A 22,080-nucleotide genomic window follows, 5' to 3' on the forward strand; every position below is an offset into this window, starting at 1 on the left:
CCAAGGACTAGGCCTGATGGTTCTTTAAACATTAATCCCTAAAAAAGATTCTGATTTCAATTTTACTTGCCATTACACAAAATTTTCCTTAACATTGGTTCCACGTGACATTATAGAAAGTGTAGGGTTAGGGCTAGTACCAGATTCATTAAAAAATATAGGGGATTTGAGCTTTTCTTATTAGGCTTCTAATGAAGAAGCGATAGCCAGGCAAAATCACTTAATCCCAACCCCTCATTTACTTTTAACTTTCAAATCTGCTGATTGTATTCTAAGAAATAATTAAAAGAATTGAGCACAAAACTGCTTAAACAGGTTGGAGGGAATTTAATAAATTCTTATCATCTTTTCAAATTAATGTTACAAGTTTATATTCGTAACCTTTCTTCAAAACCTTTCAGAATTTCTCTTTTAACGTATCGGTTTTTTTTCTTTCTGTAACGTATGACTGCCAGTAAACGTGATTTGAAGTCGTATTGGTCATCAATTGTTTTGGAATATAAACAACATTGAGGTTTATGTTATAGCAAGTCTACCCTACTTAGCATAAATCTCTCAATTAAGACATGGCATTCCACAGTCCAATAACTGCATATTCTCAAGCTTTGTTCACCAGGGTTTTTATCTTCCTTCACCTGAATTACATAGACAACAGACTGAAAAATGCTTGAACCACTGATGAACATACGCTTCGATTTAATTTTCCAAGAAAGACAAGAAAGGCGTTTTCGGGTAGCTGCCCAAAATGTTCCAGTTTTTTAAGAAAGTGTGTAGTGTCTTTTATGAATGAATGTGTCGTATGCACTAAGGGTTTGAGATGGTGGTCTACAAATTGTGAAATACGTTCAGAAGGATGACTGTTGCTGGAAACAATGGGGCGGCTAGGGTTACCCGTCTTATGTATTTTGGGTAAAATGTAGAAACGTCCGGGTTTGGGGTTAGACTGTATCAAGAAACGTTTAGTGTGGTCGTCAATGATATTGTCACGAAGCATGCGTTCAGCGTAGACCTGTAACCTTTTTTTGGATGTCATCGGTAATATCGTTGTCAAGAGGTCTGTAGAATTTGGTGTCGTTGAGTTGTCGTAAGTATTCGTTTATATACCAGTCTCTGTCCATAACTGCTGTGGTTGATCCTTTGTCAGCGGATTTAATAACAATGTCGCGTTGTTTGTTAAGTGATCTAAGGGCATGTCGTTCGCGTGAGGTCAAGTTGTCACGTACAGGTTCAGGTTTTATGTTTCATGCTTCATGTTCCATTGCGTTTAAAAAAGTGTCTAGTGCGATTTCTCGGTGAGAAGGAGGAGTCCAAGTGCTTTTAGGACGAAATGGATTAGGATTGGCTTGGGGTGGGTAGTCAAGAAAATATTCAAGGAGGCGCATGCGTCGGCTAAATTCATTGAAGTCAGCTTTGATTTCAGTCCAATTTATATGACGGGGAGTGGGGCAAAAAGAGAGACCCCTTGCAAGTAACTGGGTTTCGTCATGAGTAAATACATATCTTACGGACAAACTTCATACACATTCCACTCTACAGGCAAAACCAGACCTATCACTAATCACATCGACTGTAACTCCAAAAACGTCATTTACATGATACAATGCAACCACTGTTCCAAACAATACATAGGTGAAACTAAACGACGACTCCAAGACCGTTTCAACAAACACCGCAGACCAGTTGACAACCCATCTAATATCTCTCAACCCACCACAGTCTCAGAACACTTTCTTACTACTGATCACTCTGCTAACGACATCACACTTATCCCAGTAGAGCTCATTAAAACTAACAGAGACAGTGTACGAAGAGCTAGAGAAGCATATCTCATCTAGAGAGGTAAAACCATTAGAGGTATGAATAAGAAAGAAGAAATGTAATACATTCGTTATTTCTTCTATTTGTTATCATTTATTTGTACTATTTTTACATTTCAAATTTCATTCAAATCACTACTTCAACGGTTTTTATTTTTGTTTCGCATACTTTTAACGTTCACTTTTTTTCTCATTTAAATTTTCACGTGTTATAATTATAGTATCATATTGCACGCTATTCTTTATTTCTAATTGTGACGTCCTAGCTTAAACCTCTTCAGTATATGTAAGACCCTGAAGATGGAAGGCCCTGCCTTCCGAAATATTGGTAAAAATATATATATATTCCCGACTGTAAAATCAGCCTTGCTTCTTTTGGTTTATGCCATCTTGAATGCATTATACGCCAGAGGTTCTCGCTTTTTCCCTCTTCCCATCGTCCCCCGCGCGCTTTCTTTTTTTTCAATTATTGCTATTTTTATAGGGATACCCAGCGGGAGCCTCTGCGGAGGAGAGAGAGAGAGTCAAAGTAACTACCTATTTAGATATACGCAACGTCTGTTAGTAAAGGGCAATACTGACACGTAATTAAAATGAGCGCTTAGGCATTAAAACAAGTTTTCCAAAGGATTTTCTTGGATAGGACACCAGCTGTGACATGCGCAGTAGCCATCAGTTTCAGTGTTACAAGCTTAAGTTGGAATTTCATTTAGCAGACAGAGTGGACAAAACTTAGTGAACGTAGTTACGGGTATGAATTGCGTCGATCATAATTTTTAGAGGCGCTTATTTTCAAATTCAGAAAGTGGGTATCCTGTGGCCTTAGCATTCTGGCGGAACGTTTGCATTATCAAATATTTTTCGACTCCACAACTTAAAGACACTTTTGTTCTTTAGCAAATTTGAAAATCTCTTATTACTTTTCTTTTTCGTATAAATCGAAATTTAATTTAACTCGAGCTTTTTTATAGGATGTTGTTGCTTAATATATAGATTTAGCCAAGGCTAAAAGCGAAGCTCTCTTTAATATTTCTAGTTTGCTCAAAGTAACTATAAAATCGTGTAATGCTACGCGGCGAAGGCAACGAGAATTGTGAAAAAACAACAACAGGTCTAATAAGCCAAAAAAAAAAACAACTTTGCACGTACAGCACACTTCTTTGCCGTTGTTTTGCACGACTACGTGAAACGTCCAGAAACTTCCTGGTTACACGTTTTGTGGAGGAAATGTCGTACATGTTTTTGTTCACTTTTTTCAATGCCGCTCATTTTTCCCTCGTTGGCCGCTAGCATTTCTCATTTTCTCACCGCCGCTACAAATTCATGTTGTTCTTCCAACAAACAAGACGCTGTGGGAGCGTATATTTGAACGTCGTCGTACTACACGTATGATACTTTTAACATGCCTTATTGCAGCTAAACAACTGTCAAAATAAAACAATAAATAAATCCTTTACTCTTTACTACTTCTTTGCTGAACCACACAGCTTATACAGTATGTTCCAATCGGCAACAAAAATCCTGTCACTTCATGACAATGTTTTGAAATGCACATTTTCAACACAGACTTGCTCTCAGCCAAATTGCAACATAGGACACCAGTGCTTACAGCCCGGACAGTAAGGTTTATCTCAGCTCCACTGATACTGACACTTTGAGGAAGATCGACCGACAATATGTCTTTTCACACCTGTCACATTGTACAGTGTATTCCGGTTACTAACAAGGGTAGATAAAGTTCCTGAAGTCCAGTATCCACAAGGATTTATAACAGAGTAACACGTTGCATAAACTGCTATAGCGCAGCACTGTTTACAGGAACATTGGTATATATTGGTATAGTCCTATATGGACTCTAAAAATATTCTACTTATTTATGCATGGATGGTATTTCCAATAATATACATGTCCCTTCACTATGACTGTTACCATACATATCTGTAGCATGACAATCAATCCCCCACCCTCAATGCTGTAGATACCAACACCAAAAATTCCCACCGTTAAAATGAATGAGTTGTAGTTCGGAGCCTAGAGTGTTTCAAATGCTGTACCCAGTGGCATATACAGTAGTGATATCCCTCAATTCTGGCATCATCATGCATGTTACAAGTATAACTTTCGCTGTATTCAAGCTGGAAAAATCGCTTAAACACTGAAACCATTCCTGACAATTCTGTTAACATTAACAAAGATTGTCTTTTAAGCAGTGACAGACCAGAATATAATTGATTACCAACAATCATTATTTGAGTCATGTCATCAACTGAAGTAATCCTTCTTATCCTACTCTAAATTAAAGCGCACAGACTTATTGCAAAACATTGTTGTCCAGCAAATACTGCTGGACTGTAACTTTTCCTTGACAGTATGGAGCATGAATTGTTTTTGTAGCATCTATAACTGAAGGTCCTGGATTCTTCTCGATATCAGTACAAATCTTAAATTGGCCAAAATTAACCCGGTGATTCAAACTCTTTTAATCACTCTAAAATGGATAATTGCATGTGCAGAGAGGCAAATACTTACTTAAAACCCTATTTGGATATCTCATCCTGCCTAAATCGCCTCTGCTTTGATGTTTAGACGACAGACACACCTTCCCTCGTTTACGAACTATTTTGGAGTTACCCTGTAGGTAAAAACCTCAAACTGTTACAGTAATTTACTTCTGTACCTGTTTAAGTCTAAACCATTTTACATTTGTATTTTTAACGTAACTATGAAATTTAGACGACAATTGTGTATTTTTCCGAATACCCTTCCATACAAAAACTCTAACTTTCCGTGTTTTCTGTAACAAAGATCTTAATTTCTTCATTGGTAGAGAGAAATAACTAACCTTATTTAAACCAACGGAATTATAAATTCTGTTATAAATAAATTTCCCAGGACGAGATTTCAATTCAATTTCTTTTATTTCTTCTACCACACAATTTTGCTTCTGTGCAGCTTCTTCGTTCAGTCAGGCAGCTTCTTGTCTTCCGCATTGTGAATATCCAAATCACTGTTGTCCAATTGATTACCAGCTATATAAATCTTCCGACTCTCAAACTTGATACACATTCCTCTCTTTAAACTCTTATCAATTGCACACGTACACTCCTGATATTCCGATTTGTCATTACGTCTATGAGTATTTGATGTCATTGAACGTCTTGACAGTTTCGTTTGTTTTTCTTTGAGTTCGCGGACCAGCCCATTCCGAAAACGCTTAGTGTCATTTTTTAGTGTGGGCCTACCGCGAAGAGTATGTGCATTTGTAAGTTTAAGGCACGATAACATACTTCAACAATATATTGAAACGTTCTTCGAAACAGCGTCGCCAAATTTTATCCAAACTACCTCTTTCTGCCGCTTTGAAAAATTTCGGATCAAACGAAATCCAAATCCCTCATTGGATTATCCACCCGACGTAACAAAATGAGAACAAGAAAATGGACATAAAAAACCAGAAAACAGCAAATTCAGATGACCTCCTAGGAAACAGGCAACTAAAATTGTCTTTCTGTGATTGGTGCATTTCGATCCTCTCGTCAAAAAATGTCAGACGCCAATCATCTTAGCGGACCTCTTAGGAAACAAAAGTTTACTTCAAGGGTTCAAAAGGTCATTGTTTGTGATTTGTGATTGGTGGATTTCGATCCGTTTTGTGAGTTTCTGTGTTTCAAGGTTCGTTGCTTGTGATCTTATTGTGACCAAAACCCGACGTTAATATTCCAAATATTTTTGATAAATTTCATCCCTGGACTTCAGACTTCCAAATTTCGATGAGGTAAAAATACTGAAGATTCAGATTAACTTTTGAGATCGTAAAAGTGCGATAAAGTGCCGTGCTAGCAGAGCTTTCTTTCCCACAAGCCTCTTACCTTGTACAAGACGTGCGCATGGCAGACATTCGCCTCGCTTCGCTTGTTTACTTGCCTTGTTTATTTTTTTTTACATGTTTTACATGTTTTATTTTTTTATTTTTATTATTATTATTTTTTTAATGCTTCAACACTTTATTGCAAACATTACAATGTATTACAAAACAAAACATTGAATAAATAGATAAATAAATTACACTACTTTACACAAAAGAGCCATGGTGATTATATAATTAAAACTTATAGTAAGGACAGGAGAGGTTTCCATAGAGAGTGAAACTTGATAATTAACCCTTTGGATTGGAATATACATTTATGTACAATTAGCTTGCCTTTAAGGTGGCTCGATACAGTTTTTCAGGGTCAATACCTCCCAAGTTTGAGCGTAAACTACGTCGCCATAAACGAAGATTTGGAAAAATTAACACCACAGTTGTATTAGATAAAGATGAAAATTTGTTATGATCAGGGTTAGAATGACATCGGAGTTGTCATAGCAACGAAATGACGCCATTACCTATTTTACTTCCCGCAGTATTTCTCGGCACTGGGAACTGTTCTTCCAAAATCGTTTACTGGAGCTTTTACCTACGATAGCTGCCTCGATGTTCGTGAAGTTTAAGCGAAATCTGTAAGAGCGTTATCGAAATATTTTGGGATGAAGTTATTCTGGTTAGAAATATGGTAAAAAATTGACAATGTTGATGTTCGACTGTTATCTGTACTAAACGAAGCGCTTTTGACATGCAATTTCACCTCATAGTAGTTTCAATCTTTTTAAAAACGTGTGTGAAAGATCATGGAGATACCTCCAGCCGATTGCTAGAAAGAAGGATTTGATTAGTACGTATCGGGGCGCTCTTGTTAGCCGTAATGTAAACATTTCGGTCTACTATAACAAATTAGCGAATAATTTTTAAACCGCTCGATAAATTTTCTAAAAAATTTAAGAGTGTTGAGATAAACCGTCCTTTTATTTGACCTCTTAGTTTCAAGATCATTGATATATTGTAAGATAGTAAAATAAGGGCTACAATTCGCTAATATTTTGTCAGAAATTTTGTCTTTACAAGTGAGAGCCTTTTATTATTCAGGGGTATTGTCTCAAAGTTTCATTTTTACGTGAACAGCAGTAACTAACAATGCACTTGACATATGCAAAACTGCTAGCTATTGTTATGCACGAAAATATGAAACTTGGAGACAATACCCTGAATAATGAGAGGCTCTCACTTGTAAACACAAAATTTCTGACAAAATGTTAGCGAATTCAAGCCCTTATTTTACTGCCTTACAATATATCAATAATCTTGAAACTAAGAGGTCATATAAAAGGAGGGTTAATCTCAAGATTCTTAAATTTTCTAAAAAAAAAATTATCGAGCGGTTTAAAAATTATTCGCTAATTTGTTAAAGTAGACCGAAATGTTTACATTACGGCTAATAAGAGTGCCTTGATACATACTAATCAAATCCTCCTTTCTAGCAATCGGCTGGAGATATCTCCATGATCTTTCACACACGTTTTTAAAAAGATTGAAACTACTATGAGGTGAAATTGCATGTCAAAAGCGCTTCGTTTAGTACAGATAACAGTCGAACATCAAGATTGTCAATTTTTCACCGTATTTCTAACCAGAAAAACTTCATACCAAAATATCTCGATAACGCTCTTACAGATTTCGCTCAAACTTCACGATCATCGAGGCAGCTATCGTAGGTAAAAGCTCCAGTAAACGATTTTGGAAGAACAGTTCCCAGTGCCGAGAAATACTGCTGGAAGTAAAATAGGTAATGGCGTCATTTCGTTGCTATGACTACTCCGATGTCATTGCTACCCTGATCATAACCAATTTTCATCTTTATCTAATACGACTGTGGTGTCAATTTTTCCAAATCCTTGTTTATGGCGACGCAGTTTACGCTCAAACTTGGGAGGTATTGACCATGAAAAACTATATCGAGCCACCTTAACAAAATCAAAAAACAGGTCGATGTTAGGGGTCTTCGGTTCAAATTCTCTGAGCAAAAATGTGTCTCTTTCCCAGTAACATAAAATAATTGAAAATTAGAGTTCTTTTGTTTTCTGGATAGTAATCATTAAGTATGCTTAATTCATCTACAAGGTAACAGTCTCCGCTTTGATAATTCCACCAGGAGATTATTTTTGCCCAGAAACTGTTAATTTCGGTACAATTGACTAGCATATGGGGAAGTGTTTCTAAAGAGTTACAATGAACGCAAAGCGGGGAGTTTGAAATCTTCATCTTATATAATTTGCTGCCATACGGTAAATATTGTGGATTATTTTGTACTGGAACATACATAATTTAGTATCCTTGGTTAAGCGAAATGGCAAAGTGTAAATTGCTTTAAGCTTGTTAGAATCAGGACCTAGTCTGCATAGCCTAGAGCTAGCCAAAGGTTCCTGGAATTTCCTTTCTATTAACCGTTTACGAATACTTTTGCAGCTGTTTTCAGCTGTTCGTTTCAACTTCTGCTCACTGAAATTAGAGTCCGGCCTGAGAGCTGCACGTTTCCATTTGTCTGGAATGGCCGTAATAAGACCGTAGAAATTAGTAAAAGGCGGCCTAAGGCCGGTTTTCCTGCAGAAGTCTTCATAACTTAGAAGTTTATTATTTTCATTTAATAAGTCACAGATTCTTTCTATACCTGCAGCGTGCCAGTCTTTCCAGTATATAGACTTGCCTGCTATGGTTATATTCTTATTATTCCACAGAATTATATTTCCCGGGCTGGCTCGGTCATCATCTCGCTCTCGCGCACCCTGAGCATCAGCCCAAGATTTGAGAACGTCTATATAGAAAGCTGGCACAGTGTTAAGATTTAAAAGGTTAATATCATAGTTGCAATCAAAAAGAAAGGGTCCACCAACTTTTTTTCCCAGATAAAATGATGGAATTGTCATCCACTGATTACCTACACCTTCCTGCATTCTTGGGACCCAAGCACATTGCAGAGATTTGGGAAAAGTTTCATACTCCGGCAAATCAAGTCCATCTTGATCTTTTGAACCTATAACGGTGTCGCTCTTAATTTTTGGCTTCTTTCCTCTCCAGACAAAATTAACAATCAGTCTATTCACCTTATCTATAACATGAGCGGATGTGCAAATGCAGGCGCTCGAGAAAAGCAGTCTTGACAACCCCAGTGTTTTGGCTATTGTTATTCTACCATATACCGAAAGGTCGCGTTGTAATTAAAGATTAAAAAGTGTTTTAAGTTTGTTTATTTAAGGGGTGAAGTTTTCCCACTCACTTTAATTGTATGAAAAAGATGTCCCTAGAGCACAGATAGGTGTTTCCGGCCACTTAATTCCAAAGGGAGTATCCTTCCTGGCTGCATTTTTCCCGAGCCATAATGCTTCTGTTTTTGCAGCGTTTAGTTTGAGCCCACTACAATCACCATAAATGTCTACCAATCCAGAAGTTTCCTAAGCGAGAGTTCATCCTTAAAAAAAGTGGTGGTATCATCGGCGTCCTGGGATAATTTAATTTCTCTATTGGCGACTTGAATTCATTTTATTCCTTTACAAGATCGTATACAGGCGGAAAGTGTTTCTACAGCTAATACAAACAGTAATCCCGACAAAGGACAGCGTTGTCTGACGCCACGTTCTAAATTAAACCAACTGGACGCATATCCATTATTAATTGTGCAGCTTGAAATGTTCGAGTAAAGAATTTTACCCGATTCTTAAAATCATTGCCAAATTGAAAGACATTGTTTACGTTAACACGTATTGCATGTCTATTGCACATTTGCGTCAAAACAAGCCATTTCGATTACTCTATTTGGGCCACGCCCAAATAAAAAAGGCTCCTTATCTCATCGCTCTTGCTCTCCGTTTGCTCTTTTTCTCGTGCTTCGCTGGCCTGTCGCCTATTTTCTCTTTTTTTCTCCCTCTTACTCTATATTCCAAATTTGTGGTCATGACAATTAACCTAAGCTTAATACTTTAGACAACACGGGTAAAGAAACAATTTCCGCTTTCCGTTTTGTCTTTATTGACTCTTTAGTTGTCTCTGCTTCACAAGACGCCGGTGGCTATGCGATTTCCCGCCAAAATAACATCAAGTTGCATTTGGGTTGCCATATCTGTTGGTTGAGTTATTTTACATTGGTACTGCCTGTGGTGCAGACGGACGGCGGGCGGACGGGCGTACGGTTACGTAATTACCAAAATTTCTAGGATTGGTAGATTACCACATTTTCTTATGCATGGGCGCGCGTGGAGCTCTGCTACAAAAATGATAGAAAAAAACGAACCCATACGGCACTGTTCTTTATTTTTTCAGCCATCCTTATCGAGAACAGGTGCAGTAAAGTGCATAAGAAGTATGGGGAAACAAAGCCCAATAGATCTCAGGATCTGCTCATCTGTCTTCTGCCTGGTGTCAGTTTTGTCATTGACCAGCTTGGTTTCGTCTCAGTTGAGTTACCATGTGGACTCTTTAGTCGACACAAGAAATGCTATGTTGACTTTCTCCGACGAAGATGAAGGTAGGCCTGTTCATCGGAGATCATTCAAATTCGTAGCAATTATCACTGCTGTTTATTTCAAATTCAAGGAGACGGGGGTGGGGAGAATGAGGTAGAGGAGGAGCATGAAGTGTTAAGTTTGAAGCAAGGATGAGGACAAGGTGCCTATTAGAGCGGTTTTCATTTGAGTGTCGAAAAGTAATTGGTTTTGCACTTTCTACACGATGGGATTGGCTTAAAAGATTCGCGCCACCTTTTCATCCAATCAGAAGTAAAACCAAAGCCAATTGTGACGCGCTCGCATGCATTTTCCCGCGCTTTGCGTCAGCCACATGTAATTACTTCGACTTTTGATTGGTTCAATGTATTGTCTGTATCCTATGTGATTGGCCAGAGTAATTACTTTGGTTTTGGTTTTACGACACTCAAACGAAAACCACTCTATGCCCTATGATGTAGAATTTTACCTCATTGTTTTCAAGCCATGGTGGTGACATGGAATAAAAGCAATAACTTATTCGCCACTTTACAAACGAGAAGGGAACTGGGCCGAGTTAACTTTCGCAGACTTTAGGGGACTGTTACTAGGGATGGGAACAAAAATTGGCCAATAGCTAGCTGACCAGTAGCCTGAATTTCAAACGATTACTACAAGTCGTTTTTACTCCCTCAGTAACGACGTTACTGAGGGAGCTGGTAATTCGTAATTGTCTACCAATTATTCACTTCGCATATCTCAATTTTTCACAACCCCCAAATCCATTGTTTTTCCATTTTTCCAAACTTTTAAACATCTCCCCCCTAATTTTTATACATTAAAAAAATTTGAAAAATCATCGAAAAGTTCTCAAATAATTATTGAATTAAGGACAGCAACTTAATTGCGTCATTTTTTGATTGAATGAAATCTTGGCTAGATATTTAAGAAAAAGGGTGGAAATCAACGAAGAATAATGCTTTTAACCAGACTTCCCCCTTAAAAGCCGGGCTGCTCTTGCATTATAGGCACTGCATGCACAGTGTACATTCGTCCTTTTATTAACTTGACCAATGGATCAGTTTAGGCCAATCAGGGTGGTGGTATGTGTAACTGCAAGTTTCGAAATGAATGCACTTTCTCTTTAACCATGATAAGATACTGAAACAGTTACTTTGTATGCCCTTATTCTTCTGCGACTCCCGACGGTTTTACCTATACTATCCCAGACTATATAAAACAAATAAAGAAACCTTGACTGTGCTCTGTTGTGTTGCAAAGCACTTTGTAGGAAGCGGCTAGAGTACGAAAGAAGTGTAGGGCGAAACACGAGATGTAGTCGAGTGTTTCTCCCTAGTTCTTAAGTGCTCTTGCCGCTTCCTCCCAAGTGCTTTGAAACACAACAAGGTAAAGTCAAGGCTTTTTTATTTTGTTTTATGACAAAAAAATCCATCAAATTCCTCACGCATTACTTTCTAATTTTCATAACAAACTTTTAGCTCCGTATCTAAACTCTCATAAGCACGGATTTTCAACCAATCAGAGTACGCGATATATCTGAATTTTAATACCGTATTTCCTCGAATAAGCTCTCAGCACTTATTTCAGATTTCATTTGATGGTATTAAGCTCTGGTTTAATACTATCAACTGACGTTTGAATCCCAAGATGGCTGACCCACAGGTTGTCGAAACGTCAGTCACTGTCAACAACAACAGTCCCATTCAGGCCTACGTTCACCCGGACGATCATACTTAACCTACTTAAAAACAAAATTATGTAGTATATACTATTACAATATTAGTTATACTATTAATTAATTAATTAGAGTTTGGTTCAAGATCTGTGAGGGGGGAGGGGAGGAAGGCGATTATTCTAGGGGGACGCTTGTTTGATATAATGGCCTAGGGGGTGGAAGCTTATTTGGGGAAGGGCGCTTATTAGAGCGTGGACGCTTATTCGAGGAAATACGGTAAAAAACAAACTCTAATATTGATCTATATGCGCTTATATTAGTTTTTATCATTACAAATGGCTTCATCCTTTTAACAATTTCAATGCCACTTGTTGCTTTTTGTCTAAACCCTGCAGAAGTGAGTGCTCGAAGTCAGAAATTTGTCAATACTAGGGACAAGACACTAAGCAGTTTTCCCTCTTTTCCATGTTGTTCCATTCTACCAAAAGGGAATACATGAGATTAAATAGTTGCCTCTTATGTCGAAACTCTGTCGTGAACCGATGACTATAAGACTAAGTAGTTTTTATTTGTTATTGTCCGTTTATTTTAGCAGAGCCAAGTAAATATTCTGTGGAGGTCTTTGGTTATTTCAGTGTGAAGAACCAATAAATGAGTAACAGAAAACGATGTATTTGTATTATAATTTTAGCAAATAACCTTTCCTATATTCTAAGCGAAGAATCTTAGTAATTCGTTTTTGTAAATAAGGAACAGAAGTGAGCCAAAAATAGAGCTTTAGGCCACTCCCTTTTTACGAAAAAAACAGCCCATTCAAAATTTCAAAGGCAAATGATCATCAGCGACAAGCAATTCGAGCAATTATCGTGGACAACAAGGATGTGTTTGTAAATGTGTCAGCAGGTTTCGGAAAATTGATAGTTTATCAGATTGCTTATTTTTTGATCAATGCCCTTGATAATTCATGTCCTTCAAAGCAATGCACATCCCTCAAACGGAAATTATCATATGCACCGTTAAAATGCCAAATCCGATCCAGGTGAAAGTCGTACAACACCTCACCAAACCTTTTTTTCACCAGGAACTTTGCTAATAACTTATAAAAAAACGTCTCTTTAAATTAAAACATTTTACTGCTGTTCGACATAAAGCCTCCATATACAAATTGTGTGACCATGGATTGAGTCGTTAAAAACTGAGAAGGGTGTTCGTTTCATAGCGCCCTTTTTACTCATTGTTTCCAGCATTATTATCTTTTCTCTCATGTACCTGCATGCCCTGCATCTCATTACCCCCCAAACCAGTCTTTTACGCCCCAAAACAGGTTTTTCCCCTAAACCCATCCCGGTTTACCCCCTTGCTGTGAGTCCGCCATTTTGAATAACCCCGTCCAGTCATCTGGGACTGATACTACTTACCGACTCTAGTGAGGCAATAGAGTAACCTAGGGCTTTCCACAAGTTGCTCGGCAACTTTTTGGCAACTTCTTGTATTTCGAGCAACTTTTTGCATTCTGATCAATTTCTCTAGTTATCATCTAAGTACGAGATATCGGAGCAGCTTTTAGTGCTTAAATTGGAGCCTTTCCTTCCAACCTCGTTCCCAGGTTCTCTAGGTTGCTTTCCTTCATATTTCACAATGTGTTAGTAGACAATTTATGCATTTCCAGTAAAAAAGGAGCCAAATCCTCCCCCCCCCCCCTGGGGCAGATCATGGACGCGAGATAAACGTAGCTGGGCTGGTAGGTCAGCGGTTTTTAGAGAAAATTCAAAATGGTAAACGAAGATTCGACTGACTCGAGTGTCTCGGGTGAGGAGAGTCATTCAACAATTTTATTAGCTCATTACATTTTTTGGTTTTAATTGAGGACAAAGGTATTTAGCAACGCTGGTTACGCCGTAAAATTACAAAAAAAGGTTAGAAATCTTACTTTTGTAAGTTTTACAATTTGCAGTTTGCATTTTTTAGCATCAGACCAAAAAAAGTTTTTTTGTTTTTTCAAGCAACTTTTTTGACTGCAACTTTTGAGTAACCTTTTGAGATATTACGGGAAAGGTTTTAGAAAATCTCGAGCAACTTGTGGAAAGCCCTAGAGTAACCACACCCGCTAATTTTGGTTAAGGTGGCTCGATACAGTTTTTCAGGGTCAATACCTCCCAAGTTTGCGCATAAACTACGTCGCCATAAACAAAGATTTGGAAAAATGGCTACCACAATTGTATTAGATAAAGACGAAACTCTGTTATGATCAGAGTTGCAATGACATCGTAGTTGTCATAGCAACGAAATGACGCCATTACCTATTTTACTTGCAGCAGTATTTCTCGACACTGGGAACTGTTCTTCCAAAATCGTTCACGGGAAACTTTTCTTGCAACAACCACCTTGATGTTCGTGAAGTTTAAGCGAAATCTGTAAGAGCGTTATGGAGATATTTTGGGATAAAGTTTTTATGGCTAGAAATGCGGTAAAAATTGGAAGATCTTGATGTTTGGCTGTTATCTGTTGAAAACGAAGTGCTTTTGACATGCAATTTCACCTCATAAGAGTTTAAATCTTTTTAAAAACGTGTGTGAAAGATCATGGAGATAGATCCAGCTGATTGCTAGAAAGAAGGATTTGATTAGTATGTAACGAGGCGCTCTTGTAACCGGTTTTGTAAACATTTCGGCCTACTTTAACAAATTAGCGAATAACGTTTAAACCGCTTGATATATTTTTTTAAAGTTTTAAGATTCTCAAGATAAACCGTCCTTTAATATAAGCTTTTAGTTTCAAGATTATTGATATATTGTATGGCAGTAAACTAACGGCTACAATTCGCTAATGCTTTGTCAGAAATTTTTTGTTTTCAAGTGAGAGCCTTTCATTATTCAGGAGTATTGTCTCCAAGTTTCATATTTTCGTGCAAAACAATAGCTAGCATTTTTGCATATTTCAAATGCATTGTTAGTTACTGCTGTTCATGTGAAAATAAAACTTTGAGACAGTAAGCGGAATAATGAGAGGCTTTCACTTGTAAACACGAAACTTCCGATAAAAAATTAGCGAATTGTACCCCTTATTTTACTGCCTTACAATTTAGCAATAATCTTGAGACTCAAAGGTCTCCTAAAACGACGTCTAATCTTGAGAATCTCAATTTTTTTAAAAAATCTATCGAGCGGTTTAAAAATTATTCGCTAATTTCTTAAAGTAGACCGAAATGTTTACAAAACCGCTAACAAGACTGCAGAGACAGATTACAGATAAACTTCACGAACATCGAGGCAGCTATTGGAAGAAAGGGCTCTCTTGAACGATTTTGGAAGAACAGTTCCCAGTGTCGAGAAATACTGCGGCAAGTAAAATGGGTAATGGCGTCATTTTGTTGCTATGACAACTCCGATGTCATTGCAACCCTGATAATAACAAATTTTCATCTTTATCTAATACAACTGTGGTGGCAATTTTTCCAAATCTTTGCTTTGTTTATGGCTACGTAGTTTATGCTCAAGGTATGGACCCTAAAAAACTGTATCGAGCCACCTTAACTTTTTTTGTTTTATTCTGCTCATTAAAGCTTCTGCCGAAAGTGCGTCCCCGTCGAACAGTTTCCTGAAAACCGTAGATGAAGTCGAAAAATCAGTGTATGAAAGCCAGGCTCTTGAGTCATTTTATGTACAATCACCAGCCAGACTGAAGAAGATTGAAAAGATCATCAAACTAGCTGCCAATCAGAGCAACGATCAATCTTTCATCCGCCAGTCTCTTGGGCATGCGCTTTACACCGCCAGGGAGATAGAGAAAAAGAAGCCTCGTAAGAAGCGCTGTAGCTTGTGTAGAGATGCAATGAAAAAGTTCATGAAAATGATTGAAAGGGAGATCGGCAAAGAAAAGTTTCAGAAGTTTGTTGGGACAAAGAACTTGGATAGAACTACGATGATGTTTGCTATTGATGACACAGGGAGTATGTCTGATGAAATTCAAGCAGCAAAGGACATCGCTACATACATTGTTAACATCCCGAGACCAAATTTAGAAGTGGATTACATCTTGTCACCTTTCAATGATCCAGGTATGGAGGCTGTGTGTTAATTATAAGTGGATACTTGTACGTAAATTTGCCACACTTTTTTACTACTTTTGGTAACACCAAGTTACTTAAAACTGCTCCCCCCAATAACCCGACCCTCTGCTTTGCTGGTTTTGGAAATCAAGATCAAGTTCTTACCAGTGAACTCTTGAGAATGCAGACTTTTCGGTCAGCAGTTGACCAACACATTTTTGAAGGAGCTGTTCTCCACAGTTAAGGCCATTTGCGTCATGGAATCATTCGACTTCAACCACAAGAATATACTGCATTTTTCCTTTTGAATGATTCTGATGGTAACTTTTCTATAGTAACAGCGAAATTGTAGGGATTTTGGAGAAAAACATTTATTATAAAATGCGAGCCAATTTTAGACTACTGAATGTGACTGAAATTTCAATACTATGTCTTAAAATCTTCAGAAAAAGGGAGGGTTTTTAGAAAGAACGCTGGAAATGAAAGCGGGAAAGAGTTTATTGCAAAAATTAACGAACTTCGTGCACATGGTGGAGGTGACTGCCCTGAGATGGCCTTTAAAGGAATTATCGAAGCCTTGAATGCTGGCCCTGAAAATGACTCTCCCCTGTACATTTTCACTGATGCACCACCTAAAGATGCCACATCAGAGAACATCGAGGTGGCGAGAAACCATGCGAAACTAGCGGGTATAAATGTCTACTTTTTTGCAACAAGAGGCTGTGGTGACCCATCGTCTGTCAAGCCATTTGAGGACCTTGCAAGGGACACTTGTGGTCAAGTTTTTTCGCTGCCTAAGAATCGCGCTGATATCGCCAGGATGAAGGAAGTAGCCAAAGATCTTCTTGGTGGTACAACCTGTGCTGGAGGTCTTGGAAGTTTCTTCAGAAAGAAGCGAAGTGCTTCCCCTTCTGTACACATATTGCTCGTGGATGACACCATGGAGAAAATTATTGTTTCGGTTTCCAGTGAGAACAGTGGTGCAGATATCAACCTAAAAGATCCCCTGGGACGTTTTGTCACCTCTGGGAAGAGCGTGCTGTCCAAAGTGACAATATTTGATGTAAAGAACCCAACACCAGGAATCTGGCAATTGGTGGTGTCGCCGAAGGCGGGAAAGTACACATATTTGTTGAAAGGTTCTAGCAAGACAAATGTGGTGTTCGACTTCATCTTTGTCATCCCACGTCGATCAGGGACACCCTTCCCAATTCGCTATCCCTTGAAGGGTAAGTTTTTTTTCTTATTCGTTAACTCTCCCTAGAGAAGGTGGTGATTTGGACCACTAAAAAGGTGCAAATAGTGAGATAGTTGACGGTTGAGGTTTTTGAATGGTATCAAGAACATAGCCTTAGGCCAGCGGTAGGCCAGGGCTTATAATTCACCTGTTTGGGACTTTTAATTCGTGAAAATAAAAAAACAACAACAACAAGAACAAAACAAAAGTGTTTTTTAATGTATAATAGTGTCCAGTAAGAAGCTTACCTCAACTTATTAACCAATTTACGTTTTGGGAACGTAAAATGTTTTGGGAACGTAAAATACATATTGACAACAAACCCTCTAGTTGCCCTCATAGCTCTTCATACACAAAAAACAATTTGAGGATCTCTATATCGCAAAGCAAAATGTATAATAATCAAGAAAAATACTATTTGGTTATTGAAGGAAAGAAGTCACAACATTTTTACAGAGTTATAGATTTATATACGGGTAGTATTTTTCTCGATACTTTTTTTCTGCTTGTGATATAGTTCGGTTCGCAGGCATGTGCATCATTGTCGTGCGTCCTCCCTGCTGAGGTGAGAATTCCTGGCAGAAGGCAGAACTGCAGCCCGTGCTCATTTTGTAGTCGTAAACAAAGGTACTCGACAGTTCTACCTGAGCTCTGAAGCAAAATAGCTCATATATTCCCATATCATTTATTTTTGAATCGGGAGCAGCGCACCGCGGTTAAAAACGATGCAAACTGGCATTGCAGTACTGATTGACACAAACATTTATTCTATCCCATTGTAAGAGAATCTGGATTCCGGAATCCGCGGAAATTTTTGCTAGTGGAATCGGAAATCCGGGGAAATTCTACTTGTGGAATAATAATAATAATAATAATCCATTTATATGGCGCCTTTTCTACAAGATTCAAAGGCGCTGTTTACAAAAATTAGATAAAACTAAAAAGTAAAAATAATCACAAGAAATTGACATTAAAACTAGACGCTAACTACAAAATAGATAAATGTACACAATAGATAAAAAATCCAACAAATAAAAACATCACGATTCATAAGCTCGCATAAAAAGAAATGTTTTAAGTTGGCGTTTAAAATCATCAATTGAGTTTGCAGATTTAATATCCTCAGGTAAGTTATTCCAAAGTTCCGTAGCAGCAACAGAAAAAGCTCGTTTACCATACGAATTGAGATTAAAATAGGGTTTAACTAATAAATTTCTATTAGAGGATCTAAGATTGCGGCTGGGTGTATACAATTAAAGGAGTTCCTGTATATAGATTGGAGCTCGATCATGTAGTACTTTGTAAGTAATTAATCCTGGGCTTTGGAATCCGAAATACAGTAAAAACCCACGAGTAAGAACCTAAGATTTAAGAACCTGTTAGGCTAAAATTTGCAATTTAGACCCCCTCTATATAAGAACCTCTTTAGCCTAAAATTTGGAGAAAGGTTCTTATTTTCAAAAATCATTTTAAAATATTTACTAATTGCAATTGCAAAAGGCAAGTTAATACATATATAAATGTTGTTTGATTGAGGTCATTGAGAAGATGTTTATAATATTGTGTTTAATTTACAGCTCAATCATGTATACAAAGTTGTTTTGACTCAAGAAATTAAAATTCATGTGAGAAGAGATCTCTATTATGGTCATATTAAAATATAAGCAATCATAAGGTATGCAAATGTAAGGGTGCTGATCACTAAAATCTTTTTAGCAACGACATAATTTTTTGCAAGAAATTTAGAACCTATTAAGAACCTAGATAGCCTAAATTTATGTTAACCACCATTTATGTAAGAACCTGTTTAGGCTAACCATGGAAAATGTAGGTTCTTACTCGTGGGTTTTTACTGTACAGCTCAAGGAATCCGGAATTCCACTAAGAGTGGAACAGAATCCAAGTTCTACTGACAAAAGACTGTAATACCTAGAATCCCAAATCCAAGGCGTGGAATCTTGAATCCAAGACTATGTTGGATTCCCTTACATGGGACGAAGTTATCAAAACAAGATCAATCTTAATCATTTTTCAGGGAAAACTGCCCACGTCATTCTGATAGTACACGGAGCTGAAAAGTTGCAGCCCAGTTCACTAAGCCTGAACATCCTAAGCACCGATGGAAGGCCTCTCCACACAACCTCTCTCAGACAAGTTGGAGGGGATGGTGTTCATTTCTCAGCCTCTTTTCCTACTCCCACGGAAGCCTTCAATATGCAGCTAAAAGGGAAGACGAAGAAAAACTTCCAGTTTGAACGCAACTCTCAAAGCACTGTGGAACCAAACCATGTAGTTGTCAAACTCATGTACGCCCGAAATGAGTTCACTGCGCCAAAATCCAGCTATGAATTCGCTATGTTCTTTATCTTAAACTCCGGTGCTACTGAAAAGTTCAAATTTCAAATCAAAGAAACTGTCAACTTCAAGGCCAACTACTCAGCCTCGCCGATCACTGTTTACCAGAACCGCCACGCCGTCGTCCGCGTCCGTTTCATTGCTAAAAGTTCGGCTGTCCCCGGAAGCGTTGATCAGTTGTTTGTCACTGTGACCGGAGAAACTTCGAAAGTCACTGCCAGGAACATCGTGAGCTTGATGGTTGGCCCTTGAAGTAAGACGGGAACAAACCTTGGGACACTGCGTATCTAGTTGCTGTGCTTTTAACGTTAAGGGTTACAACATTCGGTTTTAATTCAGCCTCTCCTATATATAAAAAGGACAGATATGTATAAAAGCGTTGGTGCGCTATTTTCTTTTATAGAGAACTGCGAAGGCCCACTGGGGTTGATTGACTGGAAAGAGTTGTTTTTAGTATCGGAGAAAAGTTATTATATACGGTAGACTGCAGTAGAGTCCTCAGTCAGGTTTGATATTTGAAGATTCTTTAGAGATTTTAATTTAAAAGTCTACTTTAAATTTTGATGATGAGAAGTATGTTAATGAAGGATTGTGCATGTTTTCAAGGATTGAACGGTTTTGGACTGTTTTCCTACTGTTTTTTGAAGTTTTAATTTGTAGGTGATAATTATAATTGTATCTAAGAAAAGGAGAGGCTTTAAATAATTTGTGGTTGCTATTGGTTTGCTGATAAATCAAGGATAAGTAATAATGAATTGATTGTCTCCTTTATTTTCTTCTTTCTCTATAAACCAGCAACTTGAAAGATACCCTTTTATGAACTGGAAAACAGGAAGTAGTTGAACTTATGACAATGGCTATGCGCCAACACACAGCAGCCACCTCTACTTGACAAAATTTTAAATAGGTCATCAACCCTGAAAAACGTTTCTTTGTTGAAAGTTTCACATAACGGCCAACGCTACACAATAGTAGCTTGCCTAAAGCTAATTTTTTTCCCCGGAGTAAGGCGTAAGGCGCTAGGAAGTATATGGCAGAAAGGAAACGACACCTCTCGAAGGTACTCCCCACCACAGATAGAAAGGTAGCATGCATGGCAGGCGTTTGAAACGGAAGAAAAAAAAGGAGAGTTTCTGGCGCGAGACAAACGCGAGGGCGCGTACCCCTCACTTTTCTCTCGCGCCCAAAAACCCCTTTTCCTTCAACTTAAAACGCCTACCACGCAGGCTTATAGAAAGGTAGAAAATCAATCTCGTTCCCAGAGTGCGCGTTGCTTTGTCCAGCGGAACGGTCGCTGACCAAAAGGATCGCGGCCCCTGGGAACGAGATTGGTAGAAAATTTGAAAGCAACCTCAGGTGCTTACCATTTATTAGAAAAATCCGGTTGGGGTGTCGAAAGCATAATGGTAAGCGACTTGCCAGTTTACCGTAGAAATGCCACATCCGTTACGGTTTGAATCCAAAAAAAGGGCGAATTTGTGTCGCGTGAGTCTGGAACCAAGAAGGAACTGAGAAATCGGTAAACGGTAAGCAACGTTCCGTTTGGTTCTTACCATTAACCGGAATGAAATGACTACCTCAAAACGTACTCCTCAATTTTCGGTTGGAATTTCCGAAAAGTGACCTTACAATTTACCTTCCATCCGGAATTTCCTAAATTTTCCGTCAAATGGTAAGCACCGAGTCTCCCGGGGTCTTCTCGTTTTCCAATATGACAGCGGTAGTGTTGATTTGATTAGGAATGATCTTCTGTGGCCTATGAGCACTGTTCAGTACAATGAATATGACGATAAAATACCAGGGCAGCGCAAATCACCTCTCAGATTAAGGGTTTTCCACATTATGCTTGGTGTTTCACACTATCACGCTCAGCGGTTGTGCTTTTAATGTACCAGTCAATTCCAAAACCGCCCATTCCCCGCCCCCTGGCAAACCCCGGGGCATTTTTTTTTGAAAAATTTTGGTCAAATTCCCCGCTATGTTGCCAGTTTAGACGGTCAAATGCCCCACCCGTTTGAGCTTCAAAGAGGGTCAAATCTCCCACCCTCCAGGCATGTTAAAGGAACTGTGCTAAACTTTTTTTCATGCGTAAAACCGTTTATTCAAATGTACATATCCTGTAATTATTATACATTGTAGTCACCATCTGTCTTCTCATTGGCTAAAAGCCTACAGTTAATTATGGGAAACAGCGCAACCTACAGATTATTCACTAATCTGTACCTACAGATTAGTAACTGAAATAATCTATAAATAACTTTGCGCGTGAATATCCTTCGCTTAAAGATCGGCACTAACCTGGTTTCTGTTATCAAAGAACAAAAATATTACTTTGAATCGGAAAGAATACTCCTGTATAACGTGCAAGTAATTCTCTTTTAGTTCATTTTCAAATGAACCATTGAAATGATATTTCTTTATTGATAAAAAGATTTGAAAGAGTAGTTTGTTGACATTCTACCAAGTTTAGAGACCAAATTCAACAGTCTGTCTGATTAGTTTGATTAGCTTCCAATCCAAAAATTAAAAAACATAAAATATTTCGAAGTGAAATGATAACGAGAAATTTATAGGAGCA

General features: G+C 38.1%; 1 protein-coding gene across 1 annotated transcript in view; it reads left to right on the plus strand.

Moving 5' to 3' along the window:
* LOC140937529 (von Willebrand factor A domain-containing protein 7-like) overlaps positions 1-20,257 on the plus strand; it is a 24,101-nt gene extending 3,844 nt beyond the window's left edge. Inside the window, exons 2-5 of the mRNA XM_073387090.1 lie at positions 10,006-10,210; positions 15,425-15,919; positions 16,357-17,139; positions 19,183-20,257. Coding sequence (XP_073243191.1) covers positions 10,048-10,210; positions 15,425-15,919; positions 16,357-17,139; positions 19,183-19,754 — 2,013 coding nt within the window. The 5' untranslated portion in view covers positions 10,006-10,047 and the 3' untranslated portion in view covers positions 19,755-20,257. The remainder of the gene's footprint in view (positions 1-10,005; positions 10,211-15,424; positions 15,920-16,356; positions 17,140-19,182) is intronic.
* The last annotated feature ends 1,823 nt before the right edge of the window (positions 20,258-22,080 follow it).

Source organism: Porites lutea, chromosome 5 (genome assembly GCF_958299795.1).
Source record: "Porites lutea chromosome 5, jaPorLute2.1, whole genome shotgun sequence".
NCBI classification, from domain to species: Eukaryota; Metazoa; Cnidaria; class Anthozoa; order Scleractinia; family Poritidae; genus Porites; species Porites lutea.